The 24,692-nt window shown below is 41.0% G+C and overlaps 1 protein-coding gene and 1 long non-coding RNA gene across 3 annotated transcripts in view; one reads left to right on the forward strand and one right to left on the reverse strand.

Annotated features, from left to right (window-relative positions):
* The window catches only part of LOC103478904 (uncharacterized), a 55,122-nt gene that overhangs the window by 3,637 nt on the left and 26,793 nt on the right, over window positions 1-24,692 (forward strand). The window contains exon 3 of one of the 2 annotated variants that reach the window (XR_001777500.1): window positions 8,682-8,763. The exons of the other annotated variant lie outside the window; for it this stretch is intronic. This is a non-coding gene — a long non-coding RNA (uncharacterized LOC103478904). Of the gene's footprint in view, window positions 1-8,681; window positions 8,764-24,692 lie in introns of those variants that run through there. 2 annotated transcript variants of the gene reach the window in all.
* On the reverse strand, window positions 1,222-10,347 carry lrrc24 (leucine rich repeat containing 24). The gene is made up of 4 exons (XM_008433005.2): window positions 9,676-10,347; window positions 8,684-8,962; window positions 8,261-8,429; window positions 1,222-5,021 (listed from the first exon to the last, which is right to left on the reverse strand). Exons 1-4 carry the CDS (start codon window positions 9,835-9,837, stop codon window positions 3,775-3,777), a joined length of 1,857 nt encoding a protein of 618 aa, XP_008431227.1. The 5' UTR covers window positions 9,838-10,347; the 3' UTR covers window positions 1,222-3,774.

Consider the following 24,692-nt stretch of genomic DNA (forward strand, 5'->3'; position numbering starts at 1 on the left):
ATATACGGTATGCTGATTTTATTTCACTGAAGCGTTATCTAACTGGCTTTTGAATCAGATTTCCCTATGTTTCAAAGTACATGTTTTATTCCAGAGAAAAGCATTGTCCACAAAAGCTGTGCTAGAGCACCCAGTCAAATCAAAGTTGTAGCTTCAAAAAGCAGAAATCTGCCCCCAACTCTGATTTCGGGATACAATGCCCCTTTTTTTTGATAGCTCAAGGTTTCCCCAAGAAAACTTGCTAAGCCTGGTGGTTGGGTGCCCTGGGAGTCATTCATTCATCAGCCCGTCGTGTTTTTGAGTTGAAAAATGTTTAAAGTTGGCAGGAAATGTGAAAATATCACTTGATAATTATGTGTTGTCGAAAGATTCAAGAGTAATACATGAACACCAACTATAAAGTCTTTAAAAAATACAAACTTTTTAAAACATTTCAAATAAGAAAGTAATGCTTAGCCTGGTGGGGCCACAAGTAAAGCCTGGTGGCCCGCCAGGCTAATAATACACTGAGGGAAACCCTGTAGCTAAGTCATGACAATGTAATATTTTAATTTTTTTTCATCACAGCAGATGAAATTGGGCTTCCATGCATTAAATACAAGGGGGGTAATGACACAGTCATTTTACAAGAAAAGACAATACACATAACTGCACAATCCATTTACATTTTTTTTGGCAGCAAACGGCCACGAATGACAGCTTTCAGGGTATGACTGCTGTAAGATGGGGAGTAGGAAAGAGTTGAGTGTATTCAGATTCTTAGTTGATATCACAAGTACAAACTACATTGAAAGTTGTAGTTGCAAACTATTTATTTGCAACTACAAATTAGGAGATATTTCTCATAATAAGACAATCAAATATAGAGCATCCACCAAAATTTGGTGGGGAAAAAAATGCAGCGCTGCTTAGAAATAGTCTCTGACATCAGTGTATAGAAACTTGAAGCTTTTTCAGTGACTGCTTTTTTTTTTCTTCAAATTGACAGACTATTATGTAAAAGTTCTTGGCAATAGAAACTTTCCTCACATACTATTGAATTGACAGCCTGTACAAACAAGCTACGGCGGCGTTCTGCTCTTCCATACATCAGACATCATGCTCGTGTCCTGCGGTGTTAAAGGATAAAATTCTGAAATAGCAACCCTTTGGAAAAAAAAATATCGACATGCATTTGACTCAGAATCAATACAACATTTGGTCTTTGTGTAAGGCAAAGACTTTTTTTTTTTTTTGACTGCGCGAAACACATTTTCAATAGCATCAATCTATCTTATTCTGCAAGTAGTTCTGAAAGCACATCTCGAACCAAAGTACTTTGCAGCGAAGGGTGCGTATGAACTGTAGAGCTCTTAGACTGAGCAACACAATTACTGACAACAAGAGTCTCTCTTTAAAAACCCGCTTTCACAGAGTGTTACTCACTCGGACTTGCTGTGTGTCACGAGTTGAAAAGTAACAAGACAGAAATGTGTCAAGTCTCGAAGCCGTACCAAAGAAACACCCACAATCGTTGAAATGACCAGAGAGCAGGACAAACAACGACTCGTTTTGAGACGTTTTAATGTATACAAATAGGAAACTTAATGTACAGTATTCACATTCAGTTAGTTGTCACAGTCTGGTGTTAGCAGGGCAAGTTGTTTTTTTTAACACAATTTTAGTCAAAGTGGCTTTGATGTGCGTAACATCAAAAGCAATGAACACATTGGAAAACACAACAAAAATGGTAAGCATTTAAACATTTTTGCATAAGTAATAATAATAATAATAATAATAATAATAATAATAATAATAGCTAATATTAAGCCACTGAAAAGTACAAAGTACAAATTAATACAAATTGTAAATGAGGAAAAAATCAGGAAACAGAACGACATAACAAAATACATAATGTGTTTTATTGTATTTTCTCCAGATGTTATCTCTATGGTTGAGTTTGTTCAGTACAATTCTTATTTATTTATTTTTCTCAAACATGATTTTATTTTTATCATTAGGTTTTATATGAAGGTCTGTTCTGAAACCGTACACTCTTAGCATCATAATGCTCTATCAATCAGAGATGAACATTTTCAAGTTGAGTTGATTGTAGATTGTACATCTACAATCAGCTAGAACAGATGGCGTACGTGTCACCCTATGATTTTTATTCATATTTTCAGAAAGCTCACGACTATGTGACATCCCCTTTACACTGAGGGGAACTATAACAGAATCTGACATCAGAAAACACAACTTCAAATGAAGCCTGCAGAGCTTTAGATGCTGTTCTAGGTTCGTCCACAACCTCCTGGATGAGCCGTTGACGCGCTTTTGAAGTAATTTTGAAGTCAGAACATTTCACCACCTACTTGTTCTCCATTTGTAATAATGTTGCTCACTGCAGTTCACTGGAGTCTCTTAAGTTTTAAAACAGCTTTGGAAACCTTTTCAGATCAGATGTATGTGACTTCATTCTAATCTGTGTTGGTTTTCGTTTAGGTATTTTGGTCTACTTCCACTGAGGGTGAATGGTTAACCAGAACAAAAACATGTGGCTGATCACTGTTAAATCGTTAGTTTTCACGTCTGGCTAAGTGGGTTTGGGCTAGATGTTTATGTGTGGGGGTTTGGGGGAAAGAAAGCTAAACCAGAACAAATCTTAAAGGAAACAAATACTTTTTTTTTTAAATTTAAATTCTGTACCTCTACCTGTGTTTCTATCTGCAACTAAATTAATTTGAGGTCATGTACCATGATTAACCAGTCAACATCAATTAGACAATCTAGACAAACAATCCTAGCCTATAAGCTCACATGTAGCTAAATGTAATCCCACATTTTTTTATTATTTTGGGYTATGCTTCTGCTTGACTTGTGGTCTTCTGAAATGTGACTGAAGATCAGGGAAAGCTACTTGAAGTCATCAGTTTGGATGTACAAATTGACCTATGAATTGTTTTGTTGCAAGAGGCTTTTATTCCTGTGTTGTTGTTGTTTTTTTGTAWAAAATATTGTCTTTGGTTTTGTTGTGTGATGTCCACATATTTTGTTGTGTTTTACACCCGAGGACCTCCAAATAATAYTCCAGATCAAACTCCTGTTTTCGGTTTAATGGCATAAATGAAGAAAACACAAGACATGTTCAAAAGATAAAAGCCTACGGTGAAGTGAAGCGATGCGAACGTTGAGAACTCTGACTTTTTGCAATATTTGTTGGACCCTGTGAATCCCGTCTGGCCACACACTGATGATGCGTCTTCCATTAGACGATTGTTGTTGGTCTAATTCTAATGAAATTTGTAACAGGGTCCACAAAACAGCTCTACTTCACATGAAATTAACTTCAACATACCTGGAGACAAAACATTTAAAATAAWACAAAGAAAAACATTTATAGAAAATATTCATTACCAACCACTGACAATTGTTACAACCATACACTGCACAGTTTGGGGGAGGATTTAGTTTAAYTRCAATACAGATTTCTGGTGAAGTCAGCCACTTGTAATTATCCTTAAAGGGTCTGTTTGGAGACTGAAACCATTGGCCAATTGTTGTTTTCTCTGTAATTACCACTGTCCAGTCCTCGAACGCATCTTTTTGTCACACAATCAATTAGAAGCGGGTATTTGGAAAGCTGGAAACGATCCAGTTCTCCCTCTGCAATCACTATCCGAGTGTCTCTTCTTTGTCGAAGGCCAGATAATAATCTGATGCTTTAAATTCTTACAAGATGATTGGTAATGTCTTTAAGTCCTTTGACATTTACTTTCACCCATTAAAGATGCTTCAGCAGTGGATCTCATAGGCAACCTGAGATCCAAACAGAAGGCTCTGGCTGAGAAGCAGTTCTTCTGGGTCTGCCGTCAGCGGGCCCTCGCCACCTTCAGTCGGGTTCCTGCGAAACCCCAGGCCCCCTGATCTCGTCAGTGTCTGAACCATTTCGTGTTCCAGGAGAGCTTCTTTCATTCCCTTCTGCTGGACAAAGCCGCTCATCATTGGACACCTGGATGAAGCGGAGCCCATGACGGGCTTGGTTCGGTTCAGGACATACATCTCATGGCCGTGATCGTCGCGGTACTCCTCCAGCTGAGCAAAGGTTGTCGGTCCGTCAGAGTAGTCATTCACGTAAAGGATGCTCTCCTCTTTGCTGGTGCAGTAGGAGCCACTGTCCTCTTTTTGGTACTGCTGGTGGCGAGTGTAGATCATAATCAGGAGAAGAACGGCGGTGAGAGCCAGCAGGGAGATCCCAATAGCGATGGCGGTCTGTGTGGCTGGACCCAGAGCGCTGAAGTCCATGCTGTCCTGCTCGTACAGGGGCTCCTGGCTGACGTCCAGGACTTCCGGCTGATAGAAGGAGCTGGACGATGACGAAACGTAGGAGTGTGTGTTCAAACGAGGCCAGAGCTGGGATGAGTACGAGGAAGAAGACATGTTGACAGCCAGGTGAAAAGTAACCCTCGCCACTCCACCCGGGTTCCAGGCCTCGCATTCGTAGCGCCCGGCATGTGCTACAGTCACATTACTGAGGAATAGCATGCCGCTGCCCATGTCTGGATCAAAGCTATCTCTTTCGCCGCCCTCCTCGGCCCCTCGCACGAGTCCCTGGATTCCTTCGGCGCCTCCTGCCTTGATCCCCCCGGTGCTAGGCAGGGCTGTCACCACTCCGCCCGGCCCTGGCCGGAACAACTCCCCATTGGGTCCCAGCTCTTGAAAAAGACCTCGAGGTGACAACTGGGTCTTGCCGTGGGAAGCTTTTTTCCAGGTCACCTGAGGTTGTGGGTATCCAGAGGCCTGGCAGGACACTCGGAGGCTCTCGCCGAGTCGCACAGTCAGGTGGTTGGGCTCCAGTTGTACCACAGGCGGAATGCACACCAGGCTGTTCGGAGCAACCTCTGCCAGGCTAAGGTGGGAAAGACGAGGTGGCTCTGCACACATCAAGCGGCGCTGCTCTGCCGAACTTAGCAAACGCTGTCCATCTTCGCCAATCCACGTTCTTAGCCAACCGAGAGCGCAGTCACATCGCCACGGGTTCTCTGAAAGAACGAGMCAGGAGGAAAAAATTGATTGATATATAAAGTAGTTTTGAAGTCATGTTTGGACTTCTAAATGACAGATTTAAATATATTWATTCTTGATTTCTTGACATTCTTGAATTTGATCACAATGCATYCAGGTGACTGAAAGTTCACATAAACTCGCTTCGTTATTTCCTCAACCCAAATTATAGGTTCATGATGTCAAAAGAGATATTGGGTAGTTTTCATCAAATATCACATCAAACATTTTGGCCCAGTTTGTTRGATTAGAGAGAAAACTTGAAGGAGGCTCATCATTCTTCACATGCTACCATTTGGCCTGATCAGACTTCCACATAAAACAAAGGAATYGTAGGATTCTGCATTATGCAAAACATAATGTTCATTAATGTTAATGACAGTGGGYTGTGTTACTGACATTAATTAATGACACTACAGAACTAGATTACTTAATTGAAGTAACAGCATATTACCTGGTGAGTAGTTGGCACAAGCTAATTCTTGCCTTTTTTTTTATATCTACACGGTTTCAACATACCAACACCGTTATAATCATCTGATAMCAATAATCAGACATTTAATTGTTATCAGACATTATGAGGTTATTTTCCTTTCTATTTCATGATATTTAAAGCTAAATTTTCAATTTCAGTTCAGTTAAATTCAAAAATACTTTATTGCTCCCAAAGGTAAATTAAATGTTGTTGTAACTCATGCTAATTCAAATTCTTCAAGGGGTTATTGTAGATGGTGATGGTTGTTAGCAGAAATTTTCTATAAAAAAAAAAAAAAAAATTTAGTAATCCAGGTTACGCTTTGTCCTTTCAGTCCACTCTCACTATCCTGGGGTGTTTACATTTTGGTTGCCTTTTATATTTGTGTTTTAATAATTTTCTTGTTGTTTGTTTAGATTTGTTTTTTCCATCTTCAGCTCATTCCTTGTGTTTAGTTTGATATGACCTCGGGTCTTTTTCTAAAACATACCTGCTACTTTTATTTTATTAGTATTGGATAATTCAATACTTTACCTAGAAGTAGGTCAGCAAAATAACTTTAAACCGACTTGTTTTTAACCTAAATGTTTTTTTGAGTTTGTTGAAACACACATCCATCCTTTTTTTTCTTTTAAAGCTATTTTGTCCATAATTTATTTTAGGGAGTGTGCTGAAGCACTTSACTCTGCTCTTCTCTTCTGTTCTGTGGGGTGTGTGGTTTGAAGAAAGCTGCATTGGAACAAAATACCATTTTCCTAATCCAAAAATGAGAGCCTGTAGGATTTTTTTTGCCTGACAGTTTACAGCACAGCAAACCAAGTGCACACAAGCGCTTGGCAAAAGTCCACATTTTTCATTCCGAAAAACTAGATTTCCCTCGCCGACACTTTCACCAGGGATATTTGGAGATAGTCCATCTTTTTGACATGAATTCATTTTGAGTCCTCTTTACTTGGTCCTAGTTATTAAAACACTGGATCAAATCTACAAATCCTGGATAACAGGAGGCTAACCAGGCAGTTAACTCAACAATCTGCAACAATCACAGTGTAACACCTCCGTTACATATTAACTCCTTATACACAGATATCATTGAGAATTAAATCAACTGGAATGTAAGGGTAATATCAAAACACATAAATATTTTATATATGTTTGTTTATTATATCTCACTTGAAAATATGGGAAAAAGACATTTCCCTCTGTAAATAACTTTGTAAGATGAATTTTTAATGTTTTTTGCATTTGTAAGTAATGCAAAGAGCAAATATAAAAATCTAGAAATTCCCACATGCGAGATGCAACCAAACGCATCATGACATGTTTAAGGTGGGATGGGATAAACATGAGAGGCTGGATTTTTTTTTTTCTTTAGACGAGAACATATGCAGTCTTAAGCACGTCAAAGAGGGCACAGTTGGGGGTCTGGCATGAATGGCGCCCCTCAGAGATTTTCCTTTTTCAAACTCTAATCATCTCCAGAACCATTTTTTTCAAATCCCTATTTAATGTGAAACAATAAAGTGCAGACTAGACTTTAGATTTCGAACTAGACACGATTGAATCCAGTCTTGTTGTTCCTAATATCGGAAACATTTGACAGCGACTGTGTAATTGGAGTACTTACAAAGTGAACAGCACAGTGTAGCTCTCACACCTCATTCACAGAACAAGTGAGTTGGCAATCTAAAAGTTATTCTGAGTGCAAACTGAAATAGAGCCATTTTGTGCCGCCCCAAAGGGACACCCAGAGTGGTGAGCCATATGGCCCTGATCAAAAACTGCCACTGCTTTAGGCTTTCTGAGGCCTTTCCACAGGAAACTGCCAAACTCATGCATTGGACTAAAATTTTTATTTATATTTTTATCAATTTATGCCCTACTTAAATGATACAGAGTCTGATTAATGTCATTTCATCCCTYTGTCATTTTAAAGTACTTTTCTGCATTCCAGTGAAAGTCAGTGATCAAAACATGGGGTTGTATTACTCCAGTAAAAATATCTTCCAACACAAGGTTGCTGAGTCATTTTGATTTGATCAGAGTTTATAACAAGTAATATTTTAAAAGAGTCAAATGATCAATACAGAGAACCCAAGAAAATGGAAATAGTGATATAACGTCTATAAAAAGTTGCAAACACAAGATGACAAGTCATGTTGTAAATCAAAACTGTCGGACTAAAAACCACACTTTAAGGTGTAATAAAATCCCAACTGTTGCATGCTGGAAAACACCAAATGTGTCGGGGACTAAATGAAGTAGAGTAGCTCAGTCCCACACTCCTGTGTCACCTGTGCACAGCTGACCAATTACCGCTAGACGTATGAGTGGATGTCAAAGTGCTGGTTTGAGAAAGTTGCAGAAATGGTCGGCCTTTACAAAAGGTGTGAGAGGAAGAAGTCCCAAAGCTGGTTGGGATGTASTGGCCTCCTAATTGGCCTTTACACCATCTTCCTTTAATTGGATATTTCGCCATTATGCACTCTACCATGGTGTCTTGAAGTACTGATTTTAAAAGCAAGACCTTGGTTGGGTGAATTTCTTTAACATGCAAAAATTTGAAGGGCTCTTCATTTTCTTTAACACAAGTCACCGGAGCATTTCTTTATATAAAAAGATCAGGAGCAACTCTCAGTGCTTTGCTAAATGTGGTGTTAATTCTTTAATATTCTGACACAAAATATATTTTAAAGATTCAGGGGAGTTTAGACAGTAATATAAAACACAGTATGATTTAACCTGTGATACGGAGGACTTGCAGGCTGACRAGGGGTTTGAGGAACGAGGCTCCCAAAGTGCGGAGATGATTCCTGCTGAGGTCCAGCAGAGCTAGAGACGATAAGCCAGACAGAGCGTGCTCGGCCARCAACTCTATGCTGTTGTCCTGCAGGTGCAGTTCCTGCAGGCGCTGCACATAGAAGAAAGACATAAAGCAAACAGAAAGACAGGCGTGGAAAAAAGGTTGTCAAATGCYGACAGGTAGTAAAACCTGCAGCKGAGTCAATCTTTACCACAGTAGGAGTAAGATAAGGATTAGCAAGACATATCAGACTCAATTTATTGTAGATGTTATTCTACCAAATCCAGAAAAAGTCATCCTGAGTTTAATTTGTTGACATCTAAACTCAAACATCTTTATCTTTCCTAATAATCTGACCAGACCTGCAGTCCCCTGAAGGTGTGGTCTTGGATGCGAGTGATCTGGTTGCCAGCAAGGTAGAGGATGCGGAGGTGCTCCAGACCCCGGAACATGTCAGGGGTGACCAGGTGGATGAGGTTTCCATTGAGAGCCAACTCCAGCAGCTGGCCCTGGTTGAGAAAGGCCCCAGGTTCCAGCGCCGAGATGCTGTTGTTCTGGAGGTACAAATAATGGAGGCTTCTCAGGCGATTCAGATCCTGAAGACGAATCTGTACTATGGCGTTGTCCTGGAGGAAGATCGTCTTTGCAAAGCAAGACAGAGAAAAAGAAAACGAGGGATCAAGACGTGCAAAGGTCAGTGGAGTAAGCAGTTTTGCGAGGCACTGCATTTTGCTGTGCTTTGCAGAGTTTGGCAAGAATATTGACAAAYACCAAAGGGAATGAGCTAGTCAAAGATCAGGACAATAARCCGATGTTGTGGCACTTCTCCGGTTTTTGTTGTTTCTTTTGCTGAACATTGCAGAGATCTGCAGAAACACTTGATTGATTTGGTCTTCATGAGAAGTGCTTTGCAAGTTTTAATCCACAATCCACGGGCGCCCGCCTGATTGCTAATGCGACTTTGTCGTGCGTCGAGGTGAGCTATGATCGACGAGATAGACCTGCTGATTGAGGTTAATGGAACAATTTATGCGAGACTTGCTTTTCATCAATATTCATGAGCTGCGGTAATGTTGGAGGGCCTGAACCCTGTAGGRAAAGACGATGTAATGTTAAACATCTTCTTAACAGACGATCAGTGGGTGTGCGAGAGTCACTTTCTGAGGAAGGATGAATAATTACGCAGCCGCYGGCGCAGTCCCTCCCTCAGGCTTGCGTCAAAGAGGGTCACAGTGAATTGATTAATCACAACCACTTTCAGGGTGATGTGAAAGGATGCAGAAGGGGAGGGCACCTGAAAACCACCTCTACGCATGRCTGGAGCCTCTAACTTTTAACCAGTTGGCCAACTGACCTCCGTGATGGAGGGAGCACCCTGTGGGATTTCCTTGAKCCCCAGTGATCCGCACTCCACTGTAAGGCTGTAGCAGCGACATCCATAGGGGCAGCCCAGGGACCGGAGAGGGATGAGGGCGGAGATGACCAGGGTGAGTCCGGAGAACCACAGGAGGGTCATGGCAGTGGCACAACGCCCCTTCAGAGACAAATCCTAAGTAGGGAAGACAAAAGGCAGGTAACAATCACACACCCACCTCTCATCTCAGTTGCACAAGAACAAACCTTTTGGTCCWATGCTGCAATATGCTCTCATAGCAGACAATATCTAGGGCTGCAGATGTATTGAATAAGGAGATGATTGTCAAATAGCAAGGGAGGATTTAGAAAAAGAAAAAAAAAAGGCAAGAGAAGTTAAGCATGTCTCCTCATCCCCCGGCTGATTACTATTCAGCTGTGTCTATTCAGTGGAATTTCAGTAGCTTCTATTATAGGCTTCAATAAATTAAAGATGTGATAAAAGATGTGCAGGTTGCCTCAAGGACCTCTCTCTGTTCTTTTTAACTCATACACAAACCCAATCTTTCAGCTGCTCTGTCTCTGTCTTCCCAGCGCATGCGTAAGTACGGGAAGCGAGGGAAGAGAGGGACCCGCAGTTGAGCTCCATAATCTCCGAAGCCACCTTCACCWCCTCGAAGCAAATCCCACGAGGTAAACAGCTCTAATGATCTGATCATGACCATCAGGGTTGGCCGCGTGGCGCACCTCGCGGCGATACATCCCTTTGATATGAACTCATCACTGAGCAACTCATCCGTGCGCTGCGTGCTTTCTTTTTTTTTTTATTATTCCTATACTGCCTGGAAGGAGTTTATTGTTCTGTCTGACTGCTCACATCAAAACGGCCTCATATACTCCCTCCCCAATAACACGCAGCCTGGCAGCATATGCAGTCGTTTCTCGGCTGCAGATAGCATGAAGGTACAGCGCTGCTGGAGATATAATACAAGTTGAAAATGTCACACTGCGCTGGTGCCGCCGCCGCTGCACCGATGGAGGGTGGAAGAAGTTTCTTCCGGCTGAGTTGCATTCGTCTCCCCGCTCCGATCTAAACTCTCATATTATCATAAATGATTTATGTGCGCCTGCGCGGCGTCTTCTAATCCTGTTGAGCTTGTTTTACATGCAGAAATTCTGGTTTGTTTAAGGCYGCCGAGTTGCCCAGATGGCTCGCAAATTCACGGTCCGCTCTGGATCACCTGATATTCTGCTTTATTAATTGCAGGGATATCCGCAGGCCTTGTTTAAGTCAAGTGATTAAAAGGCCTTGCGCCAGAAATAAACTGCCACTTATTAATATTTAGTGCCTGAGCTGCTCTGCCAGATTGATATACGCGTGTCCCATTTGTAATGCTTCAATCCAGACCAGTAATGTAATGCCTGAGCATAAAAGCAAGACGGAAGTCTTAAGTCTTAGTGGCCGAGAAGTAATTCCCAGTGCAGCCGTACGGCATTATTGAGCCAATCAGCAATGAACTGGATTTTAATGTGGCACATTTGATTTGGAGCACATTTGCGAGGATAGGCAGCCAGATTAATACAATGTGACCTACATAAGCTCTTCTGTCACTGGTGTCTCACTTATTAACAAAAGGGGGGGCTGCCATGTCTCTTCTCCAGCGTGGAGAGARAAATCATGTGTTCCATTGTTGGGGACCGAGGACATGAAAATTAACTGGAGAGGAAGGTGCTGGTCTGTAACATTGTTGCCTCTTACGGTGCGGCATTGTCTAAATAAGTTTGACTTGGGTTTGAAGGAAAGAGAGCAAAGCAATCATCTGCCCTCGGCTGTAATAACTTGAAAGCCCTGAATGGCACAAAGGAACTTTTTATATGTTCTGTGTAGTTGCTTGTTGTAACCATATGGGTGAATCAAGTGCGAATCATCTGTGATGTGTGATTGATAGGAGCGGAGCAGGATGGGGCTGCATGTACATTTGTTGTGCAGTGTGCTGTGCTTGTTACAGTCTAATCTGTCTTTCCTCAACAGGGTAAGCTACCTACTCAACACACAGCATTATGTAGCAGCTTTTCATCTAGTTTCCTCTCTGTGTTGTATGCATTGTGTAAGCTTTATTAAACGCAGAAGCACAAACCTGTCCGGACCATCAAGCAAATAATTTTGCCCCAACCTGGTCTGAATGTTGGTTCTGGGTTAGGCCATAMATCCATACGCTAGTGTGTGCATTGATATTATCCCATCGTTAGCCTGATGCTATTAAATACATCTCRGTTTTCAGAAGTTTCCCAAGAAGTAAATGGAGAAAATCAGTGGTTCTTGTTAGGAAATATTAGTGAACAATCAGAATCATGGAGTCCAAGGACCACAGTAGACAGATGAGGTGGAACGTTGTGGAGAAGCTTGAATTAGTGTTGGGTTATAAAACAGTATCCCAAGCTTTCAACATGTAACGAAGTAAACTTTKATCCAATCAGCTAAAGTTTGGAAAAATAGGTTCCCCATCTACCCCAACTCATCTGATAGACTGGGAAAGAAGAGGCAAAGAGACCCGTTTTGTCAGGTTCATTAGGTGTGGCTTTTATTGAGAARGGACAAGAAGAAAATCATTGTTAAAAGCATTAGAAGTCTGTTTTGCGAAAGTAATTTAGGAGACAAAGATAACGTGGATCAGGTTCTYTGATCAAATGAGACCAAAATTGAATTTAGAAGACGCAGCGGCTCTTTTAGCCGAAGCAGGGTGGTGGCAACATCATGCTAAGGTAATGCCTTTTTTCAGCACAGACAGGAATGCTGTGCTTCAGTTTGTGAGTTTGGATGGTGAACTTGGCAGCAGATCTCAAAGTTTCAACTTCAGGAAGGCAGATAGAAATGTCTGCAACACTTTACGGCATTTTACCATCAAAAATGAATACCTTGTGTCACAAATCCAGTGAAGCAGAGTGGCACAATTTGTAACCGTAATGTAAAAAAAAWTWAAWAAAWWWAWAAAAAATTGGAAAAGGTGTCKCAAGGGATTGTAAAAAGTTGCACATAACAGATGTCTGGCTCCCGACTTAAACGCAAATGACACCCTGCCATTTAGAGAAAACAGAATGTCTCTTCTTCGCTCTTTCATTAGAGAAAAAAGAAAAGCCCCCTGATTGACAATCGCTTTGCTGATAAAAAATAAACAAAGTGTGATGACAGCCTGATGGGATACGAGCAGGACTGACGGCGTGACCAGGATCAGCAAACGAAAACGGAGGCTTTCTTTAAACAACGCCGCCCAGAGTTTTTCTCCAGCACAAAATGGGTCCAGATGTTTCAGATAAAGCTTCAAGTATCTGTTCTTGACCCACTTTTAGATTTTTTACTGGGAGGTCAATTTGTTCATTTGAAGCTGAGTAATCCTCCATGGAACACGCGGTAATCTGCACAATCAGACGCTTGTTAGCTAAGCCGCTCCAGGCCCCGACGACGGTTTCATAGAAGGTGGGTGCTTTTGTTTACTGGAGAACGAACCGGGTCAGCAATAAATCGCTGTTGCCGGTGAGTTTAAAATGTGTAAATTGGATGATTAAAGCTTAATGTTGTGTACACAGATCAGGCTGTCAAAACGCGAGCAGCTGCAAAGGTCCTGCGATGCCAGATGTCAGTCAGTGAATGCCAAAAGGAAATCAAATCAAGCTGCTCACGCGTCAAAATTTACCTCCATCACCCTGAGTCCCAAAATGCTTCTGCAAACACTTCACTCCAGGGTTTGTTTTTTCAGGTATTTCTGAAGATTACATTCGCCACTCTTATTCTCGACATGGCGTTTTATTTTCTCACTCCAAACAAACCGTTCTCCTCTGAGCAATCACAGCCTCACTCTTGGCCAAAGATTCGCCAGCAGACCCCCCCCCCCAAAAAAAAAAAAAAAAAACATGTTGCCGCGTCTTTCCGTGATGATTGTTATCCAGGAAAAGGTGGGTGTCGGTGTGTCGGAAGCGATGCAGACAGCTGAAGAGCTGGAGGCTGAAACAAAGTTCACATCCCTGCGCTGCCACCCGTACAGGTCGACCTCATCTGTTGTTATGGTAACAGGGCCCGAAGGCCAGCCGGGGCTCCCGCGAGCCGCTGTTAGGCAAACAACTCCGCAGGAATAGAGGCTGTCATTTCCCACGGAAAATTTCTCCCAAGCACTCGAGCTATCTGATGACCCACAGCTAAATAGCTGAATTCTTTTTCACTCCAGCTATTTATCCCCCCCACACCCCTGTCTTCCACCCCAACTTTCTGCTCTATTTTTCCCCTTCAACAATTCTCCGAAAGATCATTTTCCCTTCCTGAGTGTCTGACCTCTGCCTTTTCTCATCTCCCATCCTTCGTCTCTGACTGGCAGGTGCTAAATCATTTGTCTTAGAGCATTCTTTTGTCCACAAATAGACCGAGGCCAAGCCACTAGCCCGACTGCGCGGCACTAGCCCAAGAATAACACACCGACTTTGAGAGATTGTCTCGGTGCGCAAAAACGTGCACGCGCTCTTGCACTCGCACTCATGCGCATACATGACACGCCTACAAAGTAGCAGTTGTGCACAAAAGCCGGCACCTACATCCAGGTGGGTCAGGGGGGAAAACACTCACACACGCTCGAGGTTCGTGTCTGAAACCAGCAGCACCATCATCATTCACCTACGAGTCAAACACACGCGCCCACACATATTTTTCTTCTTTTTTTTTTTTTCTCCGTGCGAGTATAGTAAAGGAAGCTCTGCTCAGTTAATAAGTCTGCATTGATTTCTTTATTTTTCCACAACTGCCCTGTCCTTCTTAGCTTCTGCAGCCATCGATTTTCAACATGAAAGCTGATGGGGAGGKGGAGGTCGGTTGGCATTTGCGAATGTCTATGTTGAAGAGAAACAGAGTAAATGAGTGGATTTTTTTTTCTCTAATAGTGCATGTGTGTGCGTGCGTGTGTGTGTGTGCAGCTTGCTTGTCAGACTGCCTCCAGCAGAATCACCCTCTGAGCAGCAGCAGCAGCAGCAGCAGCAGCAGCAGCAGCACTCCACCGCTGCTCCCGGTGGAACGTTTAGACTAAAAACCCTCCATCCGTCTCCCCCTTGTGCTCAGAAAAAAAAAAAMAAAAAAAAAATCAACTTTATGAATGTTTGCTTTATATAAGTTCTCATGATGCACGGCCCTGACAAATAGATGCGGTTACTCCTGGGGGCAAAGGGARCCGGCACYAAATTTATTGATGCAAAAAGCAATGATACATGAAATTTGGATGCACGATAAAACAAATGGTACATGTTACATTTCCATATTTCAAATTGCTCACCGTTTAATAAATGCTGATAATTATTGTTTTCTTAATACACACCAGGACTTGTGTTTCTTTTGAATTATAACTGAGTCATTAGTGTGGATTTATTGTCATGTCATTTTATTAATTTCCTAAAGTATCTCATCCCTAATGCACTGGCCATGTCATCTACCTGAGTAGTATCACTTTGCACGCACACATTTTCAACGCTTTTTTATGTTAACATGTAATCATATYATAACTTATCTTTATTGAACAAAAGACACATTTTYCATTTTGGACTTGAAGTGCTATGAAAAAGCATTTRCCCTCTTAAAGATTCCTTCTGTTTTGCCCAACTTAAACATTTGAGAACATCAAACCCATTTGTAATTGTATACAAAGACACCCCAAGTACTCAATTGATAACTTCATTAATTAAGGCCAAAAAAACCCTGACAGTTTGGAAAATGTTACAAAAAGTAAGTKTCCRGCATCGTGTGGTGGTGCCTAGTTGTCACTGGACCGGTTCCTAATCCATTACAGGRCAACTCAGGACAGAAAAGTATGTATAAAGGCATTCAATAGACGTAACAGTCATGCTTGACTGTAGGAGGAAGCTGGAGTACTGGAGAGAACCCACAATGCATCGGGAGAGCATGCTCCTTGGAGAAGGACCTGGGACCTTCTTACTGCAAAGAAATAGCGCTACAAACGKTGCCTTCCCCTTGTAAGTCATAAATTAACTGTGATTAGCCACATGTTTTTGAAGAGCCGAGTTCAATATCACAGGCCAMACTCCGGATTAATTACTCTGTGACCTGTGAAATSAAGAAATCACTTGACAATATGAAGGAGGCCAAGCGATSCAAAAGCAGCACATCGTGCCTGATCTGAAAGAAATCCAACGACAGATAATGTACAAAGTCACTATTATCTATCAGTTTGAAAACAATTACAAAGCCATCTCTACAGTAGGTAGACGGCTTTGCAGCGAACCAAAGTGAGAACCATTATCTACAAAAGTCATGGCACTGTTGTGAGCCTTTCTATGAGTTGTCAGGCAACTAAACCGGGCCCACCAATGACTGATCCAGGAGGTCACAAAAGAATCCAGAACAAAATCTAAAACACTTCAGAGTTTACCCGCCTCAAGAAGGATCAGTGGTCAGGACTGAAAGAGTATGTATGGATGGGTGAATTTATTTGACCGAAACGGACAAGCCGGACTCACATAATCCAAAAATCATAGTCCCCAACACTTTCGAGAAAATATGTTGTTGAAAGTGGAACATTACATCTAATGGGGCTACTCTGCCACTCCTTGTGAGCTTGTAATATTGTTGGAGCCATGCAGTTAGCTTTCTTTMTGAAAATGGTTAAGGATAACTTTAGTCCTTTCAAGAACCTTAGCATCACACTAGCAAATCCAGCTAGAAAAGGACGTCACATTTGCTCTGGTTATCGTCATCTGACATCTAAATCTCATTAATGATCTGAACGATTCAACTAGAACTATGGTGGAAGAAATCTTTTCGAGAGCAATTAGTTTTTCACAGTGCACAGCTCTTCCATTTCATATCAGAAAGCGAATTCAGGATTTAGCAGGATTAGTGTGCAGKAAAGTACCAATTTTGGCATCATAGGGCTACTAAAGCAGAAAAAAAACTCAAACTCTAAACTGCATCAAGCAGCGGCACTGTTCCTAATACGATACCTGGGGGGGAAAAAAAACSGACTTAACAAGCATGTTTTGTCTCTTTGCTCTCTCAACAAGTTTCGGTGCTTTAATCGGGGTCCATTTGATTTGAGTCTGATAATTGTCAGCGACAGGCACAATGGCAAGCCGCATGGCAGCGCAATCAATGTCCATTTTCCATGGAAGATTTATTTTTCTGCACTCGCTGCTCAGACAGGGGTGATTGTAACATCACACTGTGATTGCTCAGAGCTTAAAAAGAGATTTGAAATCTCATTTAAGCCTGACGCATTTTTCCCCCCACCACCATTTTTTTCTTTTCCTCCATGCGTCCTTTCTTCTAAATCCAGTGCTTTATCTGCTTGATGAAACAGAAGCAATGTTGCAAAAGCTCTTTGAAAAATCCATGACTTCCAAAACAAGAAAGCACGAGCTCACCGACAACACTCACATCGCTCTCAAAGACGGATACAACTATCAAGATGAAATTAGAAAAAAACAACAAAAAAATTATACTAATGAGGACACTTAATAAGAGAACACAATCAATGAAATTGCTGCTTCCTAAATGTCCGACTGTAAAACAAATCACTCAGTGCCTCTTGTTGCGAAGGGCCACAATCATGCTAATACGATAGACGCCATCATAGGGTATTTATAATGCAAAGGGAATTGCTCGCGTCTGCTAGGGGCATTAAGTTTCCTAATAGATCCTAGAAACGGTCATTTGCGTGACGCAGTTTGTCAACAGCTCAAAGACGAGCAACTTCAAGGCAAAGGAAGTATGAAAAGTGAGCGCTTTAAGGAAAGGAGCAGGCAGGGACGCTATGTACTGACAAATCAATTCCACCACAAAGAAAATATACACAGAAGCTGAAAACACACAACCATAATCACACAGGATTATAAAATGTATAGTTTTGTAAAAAAGATCTTTATATTTGTAGATGGGGAAAAAAACTGTATGTTCTTTTTTTTAAGCAATTTGTGACAACGTAAATCTGCTATATAGCTGATTTGATACGAACAAAATGTAGCCTATGAAGCAGTGACACTGTTTAGTATCTCTCCATGTACTTTGGTGTGTGGAAACTGGTGTGTAGCAAGGGTATTAATGTGCCCTGATACGTCCATGGAGTATGTGTGTGTCCTTTTTGAAGTACCCTTGTGTTGTATAGTGTGTCAAGCATCTATATAGGATTTCCTTTGCCCAGGGTTGTTATTACTTTTTCCCCCCTAAACACCTATGGATAAAATTCAAATGTTCTGTCCAGAGTGTTTGAGAGTCCATGGTCAAATAATTGCTAGTAGAAGTAATTAGGAAGCAATCAGGAAATGTACAGTAGCACAAAGAGTGTGCATAGTGTAGCATGATATTAAGTACCTTTATGGGATTACCGAGACATCTGAGTGGCACTTGTRTGAATTCCATCACTGTGGTACTAGTGTGGACTAGTTTTGGTGYTTTAGAAACAAAACAGTGAAGTACCACAGAATTTTTAATGTCCAAAATATCTACGATACCCTGGCTTACCCGAAAACCACTTTATGCTACAGTATAAGCTACGGCTAAATAAAGATTGCATTCTCTCTGTTAGCATCTGCTAATCAAAAGAGCAATAGAGAGATCACTTGTTTTGGTATTCTACATCTCCAAAAGACTAACAGGGTTTTAAACACATCCATCTATTTTCTTTACACTCTTGTCCCTAGTGAGGTCACGAGGGTTGCTGCTGCCTATGTCCAGCTAACGTTCCGGGCGAGAGGCGGGGTTCACCCTGGACAGGTCGCCAGTCTGTCGCARGGCAACACAGAGACACACAGGACAAACAACCATGCACACACACACACGCACGCACGCACACCTAGGGAGAATTTATAGAGACCAATTAACCTGACAGTCATGTTTTTGGACTKTGGGAGGAAACCGGAGTACCCGGAGAAAACCCACGCATGCACAGGGAGAACATGCAAACTCCATGCAGAAAGATCGGGGCCGGGAATCRAACCCAGAACCTTCTTGCCCTGGTTTTAAACACAGTTTTTGACAATTTATTTAATCAGAATATTTAGTAAATCTTCCCTAATTTGAGGAACAACTTTCCCTTTTTCTGACATTGCCAAAGAAAATATTTTCTTTTTCATCTCCTGAATCAAAATTTGTACCAAATTTCAGCAAACAGCAAACTGTTTTTTTTAATTAATTTATTAATTAATTTATTTTTTAATTCTAACTATGTAAGACAAGTGTCTCTGTTTTTCCAAAATCTGATGCCTGATGCAGTTTGCCCTGGTTTTAACTTACATAATTAAGCACATGGCACACTTTGCAGTAAATACATTAAATATACATCACAAATACCCATAGGTTTCATCAGCACACAGATTCAAATTGCTCTTTAAAGGTTTGTAGGTTAGCGTATCTGTCTTTACTTATGAATTCTTTGTACAGTTTTTGTTTCTTTTTTCTTTTTTTGGCACTTGACAGAACTGATTGTAACACTGATAGTCGGGTAAACAATCTAGGAAATGGGTGAAAATAGTCCTGTTACTGTGCTAAATTAGTTCAAAACTAACTTGACTGATCAGGAGCACTTTGCATAATCTGGCAATTCGAAATCTGGTTGAACATAGATCACATGTGGGATACTTTACATATCTGGCACCACATAATCAACGATTTTTAGCTTACATATTAGTCTCAAAGTGACTAAAGACTCCGGAATATAGCAGAGACTTGGCTGTAGACGTGAACGACCACATAGCCTAATGGTATTTTAAAATCATTGCAAGAATTAGGGGTTTTCTGTAAAATCAGCACAMTGACAAGCTAGCGTACGCTTTTTTTGTTGTTGTTTTACAGTAGATTATGTAATGTTAATGGTCTCTGTATAAATACAATCAGGCAGCTAAAGCTTTTTCCAAATGTTGCTGCCAGAGCTCCAATATATTGCGCCAGCTTCTAAATCATTGGACAGCTGCTTTCTAAAAATATATGTTTTAGAATTAAACTCTAATGATCCCAAGTCTAAAAGCATTTCAGAGTTGTCTGTCAGGTCTTAACTATTTAGAGCYGTTAAATATGCATTTTATTCTTTATTTCTTATTTGAAACTTTCCAATATTTTTGTATTTCTTGTCCTAATGTAGTTGTTTCTTCCTGTTTTCTGCAAAGTGTGTACGAACGGCGCCATACGAGCAAATTTCAATTGCCTTATTTCTGGCTGAGATATCTAAAAGAATAGAAAATGTGGTTAGCATAAAGACACATTTACATGTTGGCATCTTTAATAATTTGCAGCCTCTTTTCTTACAGGATTGTTTAATATTTAGCTCCATCCATCTTCTCATTGACTCTGACCAGATTTCCTTGCCTCTGCTGGAGAAAAGCATTCCCACATCATAATGTTGCCACCACCATGTTTCACCATTGGGATGCTATGTGCTGCCATAGATAGTGTTTTGCATGTACAATAAAAAAAAAAAGTTCATCTTTAGTCTCATCTGACTGTAGTGCTTTCTTCCACCTATTTGCTGTGTCCTTTATGTGGCTTGTGTCAAAGTGAATTTCTTGACACTTTCTTTAATTAACCCTTCCAGACTGAATGGAGCCAAATCTGCAGTGCTGTAATTCTGCCACATTTTGCACTATCTGCAAAAAAATTCTAATGGTTTCTGAAAGGGGGATGCGTTGCGCTTTCCAGCCAATATCGGGTTATTACTGTAATTTCACCCCCGCCACAGCAGGGAGCGAAATTTATCTGAGGGGCGCTCTTTTAATGAAGGGTACATTGCGAAAATAACTTGGTAGACATTGAAAGTTCCAATTGTTATGGATAACTGGGCAAATATATTTACTCACAGGACATATAAAGAACTATGTACAACTAAAAGCAAAAATATCCAGGCAGAGATTTGAAACTTAGGCCTTTTACGGTGAAAGAGTTGCCAATGGTTGAACCTCGCCCACCTGAGTTTTGGATCTATGCAGCTCCTCTCATGCGCCTTTTTGTCAGTTTGCCAGGAGCTGAGTACAAATACATGACACAATGTCCAGATTKTATGTTGTAACAAATTTGAAAACCGTATACGCTTTCCCTCCTCACTTTGTAGTAATAAACCACTTAGTACTGGCTTTTCAGATTAAATCCCATAAAAACCAGTTGAAGTTTGTGGTTGTAACGTGAAATGTTTTCAAGGGTAGCRAGTGCTTCTGGAAGCCACTGTTCAGTGTAGTAATTAATGCTTTTTGGCAGCGGCTGTCTACGATTTCCTGTTCCTYTCCCCTTTTCCTGAGGGCACATCTGTCAACGTCGGCTGTTTTCTGCGTTTCCTCGTGATCTCATGTCACTTCCGTTCAAACACAGACGTCCTCCGGGACTCAACCGGCCGCACAAGCCGGGCGCTGGTCAGAGGAGTTGATCCGAACGGATGTGAACCCATCACAGAGGGTTCTTAAAAGTTTCTTGGTTACTGTATTGTCTGATCAAAAAACGAGGAGGCGGTTTTGTTTGAAAATGTTTTATTTTTTTTGCCCCATTTTCGCAGTTCTCTCCTCYTTCCACTTCTGTAAGTCACTGATCCATTTGCATACGGCGATCACGTGCGGCCGGCTGCTCACTGAAAAGCCGGGGATTTCGCAACACGAAGGRACAAACGAGATCTGACAAGTTGGAAGATGGATGCGGAAACAGCAGCCACGTTCCTCTTCCACTCAGATCCTCTATGTCTTCCATTTGGATATTTGTGGAAATGTTTTCCACTCTGCTCTGTTTATATTAAACTTTTCTCTCTCTCTCCCTCTCCTATGTTCCAGATGGATGAATCTGGAGTAAATGAGAAAATTGCTTATTTCTTTTTTTTTCCTTTAAGGCAGTTGAGATGAAACATCAATAAAAGTGAAAGATAAAATGTGTGTCCCAAACCAAAAAAAAAAGAAGAAAAAAACGAAATTTGAATATTGCCTCTATAATGATTACTTATCAAACCCACTGTATTGCATTTCTGCAATATTGGCTGTGTAATGGTGTCTGCAAGAGTCAATGAATCCTCAGAAATTATGTTTCATTGTTACCATGGAAGTGGCAGCATCGGCCGACTCCAAGTGATGGATGTCATATGGATGTCAAATTACGCCAAGGCACTGAGCCTATATTGGGGTTATCTATACAGCCACGCATATAGACAGAGGATGATGAAGGTGTAAAAAAAAAATTTTTTTTTTTTCTTGATCAACTTGTTTTGTTTGTGTTTTTTTTTTATACATCTCTCATTTCAGCTGGTATTTACAATCGTCCGCCCACGGTCGGGACCGGAACCGAGACCACAATACAATTACGGCCTGTGGAGAGATTTCAGTTATCATTGTCTGGCAGACGGAAGCCAATGAAAAATTAAAAATCTCCGCAGGCCCAAGGAGTCAACTTGTCCATACAGATCCGTCAGTGCAAGACAGATCCCACACACAACCCMCAATCCCACAACCCTTAGAGTTAAACAAACGAGGTYCTATCTAGTGGCCCGCTGCTTGGCTCCACACAGCTTCCCCCCGTGCAGAATAGCAATTAACCGCAGAGCTGTGCATTTACAACTCCGACATCAAGGTAGGGGAAAGAAACACCCGATTCTAAGGCTCGRCGATGAGGATGCGTAGTCGTCCTCCCTGTGGGGGACTTGTAATATTTAACAGTAAGCAACTGCTAACCTAATCACAACACATCGCTCCTGGCAACTCCCATGGCGTCACTGCAATGTTTCTGCCAGACTCCTATGGAGAGTGTGCTGCGCTCAGCAGAGAACGACTTAAGGATCCTTCAGCCAATGACAGCAGCGTCACTTTTCACGTTGCAGTCGGATGCGGTTGCGGAGCACGGTTTGAGATCTGCCGGACTTGACTTGCGTCTGCGGCGAGACCGTAAGATCAAACGTTAACTTCTGACTCATACCCTGACCTTTTCCAACCAACCACTCACCGGACTTTTACAGTAATAAGAGTCACGCAAAGCAAAGCAAAGCGCCTGACAGCAAATCCTAACAGACGGAACAGGAGATTACCCCAATTGTCAAGGTGTTGGCTTCAATGACTTCACTGGACCAAACACTGCTGTAGACAACAGCCCTGCTGCAATAAGCCAGAATCTGTGATGGTCAGAGAGAGTGTGAGTACCTGAGTACAAATTAAATGAAGATGCCTTTTGTGTAACTTTTGTATCGTGCGAGAGGCTAATTTGGTCAGCTTACAAAAACAATTAGATGCCCTCAGTTAGAGAATTTGTTCTTCAAAGTTCTTTGTGTCTCCTTGTTGCCCACCGACCCTCATCTACAAATGTAACATTCTCTTAAAAATCCTACATATTTTTGTCATACATACATCAAATGTGTAACAGGGGAAGAAACACCCATAAATATATTGGCACCCTTTTGGGAAGTCTTCTCAGCGGTCGTAAAAAATATCGTCAAAAAATATCGTCGTTTGTTGCAAAGACGTTTGAGAAAACTGAAAACTTTTTAATTGGAGTATAAAACAAACTTACATTAAGAAGATAATGTTTGTAACATGATGACTGGTGCAACAGCTCAATGGAATCCATTTTTTTGTTTTACCCCAGTTGGACAATAATTGTATCTTATACTGTTGCATTTTTCACATAGACGGGTCTTCGCTCAATGCGAAGACCCGCCCGTAAAGGTATTCTTATAGAATACCGTAAAGGTTTTCTATAAGAGCGAAGTCTATGGGTGATTAAGAACATGGGTGAGTTTTTGTTCGTTTTTACTCGCCCAATGATCTTCAGTGGGGCTTTTATGAACTTCTATGTAGAAAGTTGACCTGTTAGRCCTGCAGAAGTTTGGTTCGATCATATTTTCAGTTTCAGCGGTAGATTCCACCACGTTTTAATTTAAAATCCTCCTYGCATTTTAAGATGAGAAACAGGCCCACAACATCACAGATCCTCTTCCATGCTGTACCTACGTTCCTTTTYGACGTACCCATATTTGGTTTCACGTCAGATCTTCCTAAAAGTTCAGTCTTCTTCCCCCTTCACCAAAGCACAGAAAGTTCCAGTTGGTAWAGATAAGTGGCTGTTGCAATTTCAGGTGGGACAGGAAGGCATAGACAACCACTCTCCATATATTTAATGGCTGCTGTAGAGACTCTGCAACCCCAACACTCGTCAGTTTTGGTGCGGTTCTGTCACGGGGAGCTTAATAGATTGTTTTACCTTCCTCACCGTCCCACTCACTATGCGTGGTGGCACGATATATATGGCCTTTATTCCAGAGGAAAATGGGCCTCGCTGTCATATCACATTTATACCTTCAGGGAAACATAAAGTCATGGATTGTTACTTAAAAGTTCATTTAAAAGCCCCAAACTCCAAAAAGTAAAGCAGGAATAAATAAATACTTTGGTTCTGTTTATTTTGAAGGAGTTGTTAGAGATACCAGTAGTTACATAATGTTTCAACTGTTGATGACTTTGTATTTTTGTGGGGGGTGGGAGTTTATGATGTAAAGCACTTTGAACTACATTGTTGCTGAAATTTACTGTACAAATAAACTTCATTAATTTATTGATCTACAGAATTTGCCAAATTGAGCTGTTTTTTTGCAACAAATACTAGAAAAAAATGAAGGATGTTATATATATATATATATATATAACATTTTTCATATAACATATATATATATAACATATACATATGTATATATATGTATCTATATACAACATATTTAACACACACACATATTATATATATATATATATATATATAACATCCTTCATTTTTTTCTAGTATTTGTTGCAAAAAAACAGCTCAATTTGGCAAATTCTGTAGAATTTATTTGCTCAAAAAAAATAAAGGAAACACTTAAGTGTTCACTTAAGTGTTTAAGTATTCCCTTTATTTTTTTGAGCAGTGTATATATAAAGCACCAAATGTCCATCTTATGGGCGGTAGAGAACCTGTGACTCTGTTGGTATTGTATCAATACCAATAATTTTGAAACAAATAACTATTTCCTAACATCGGTTTCCATATATACA

This window comes from Poecilia reticulata, linkage group LG17 (assembly GCF_000633615.1).
Source record: "Poecilia reticulata strain Guanapo linkage group LG17, Guppy_female_1.0+MT, whole genome shotgun sequence".
In the NCBI taxonomy this organism is placed as follows: domain Eukaryota; kingdom Metazoa; phylum Chordata; class Actinopteri; order Cyprinodontiformes; family Poeciliidae; genus Poecilia; species Poecilia reticulata.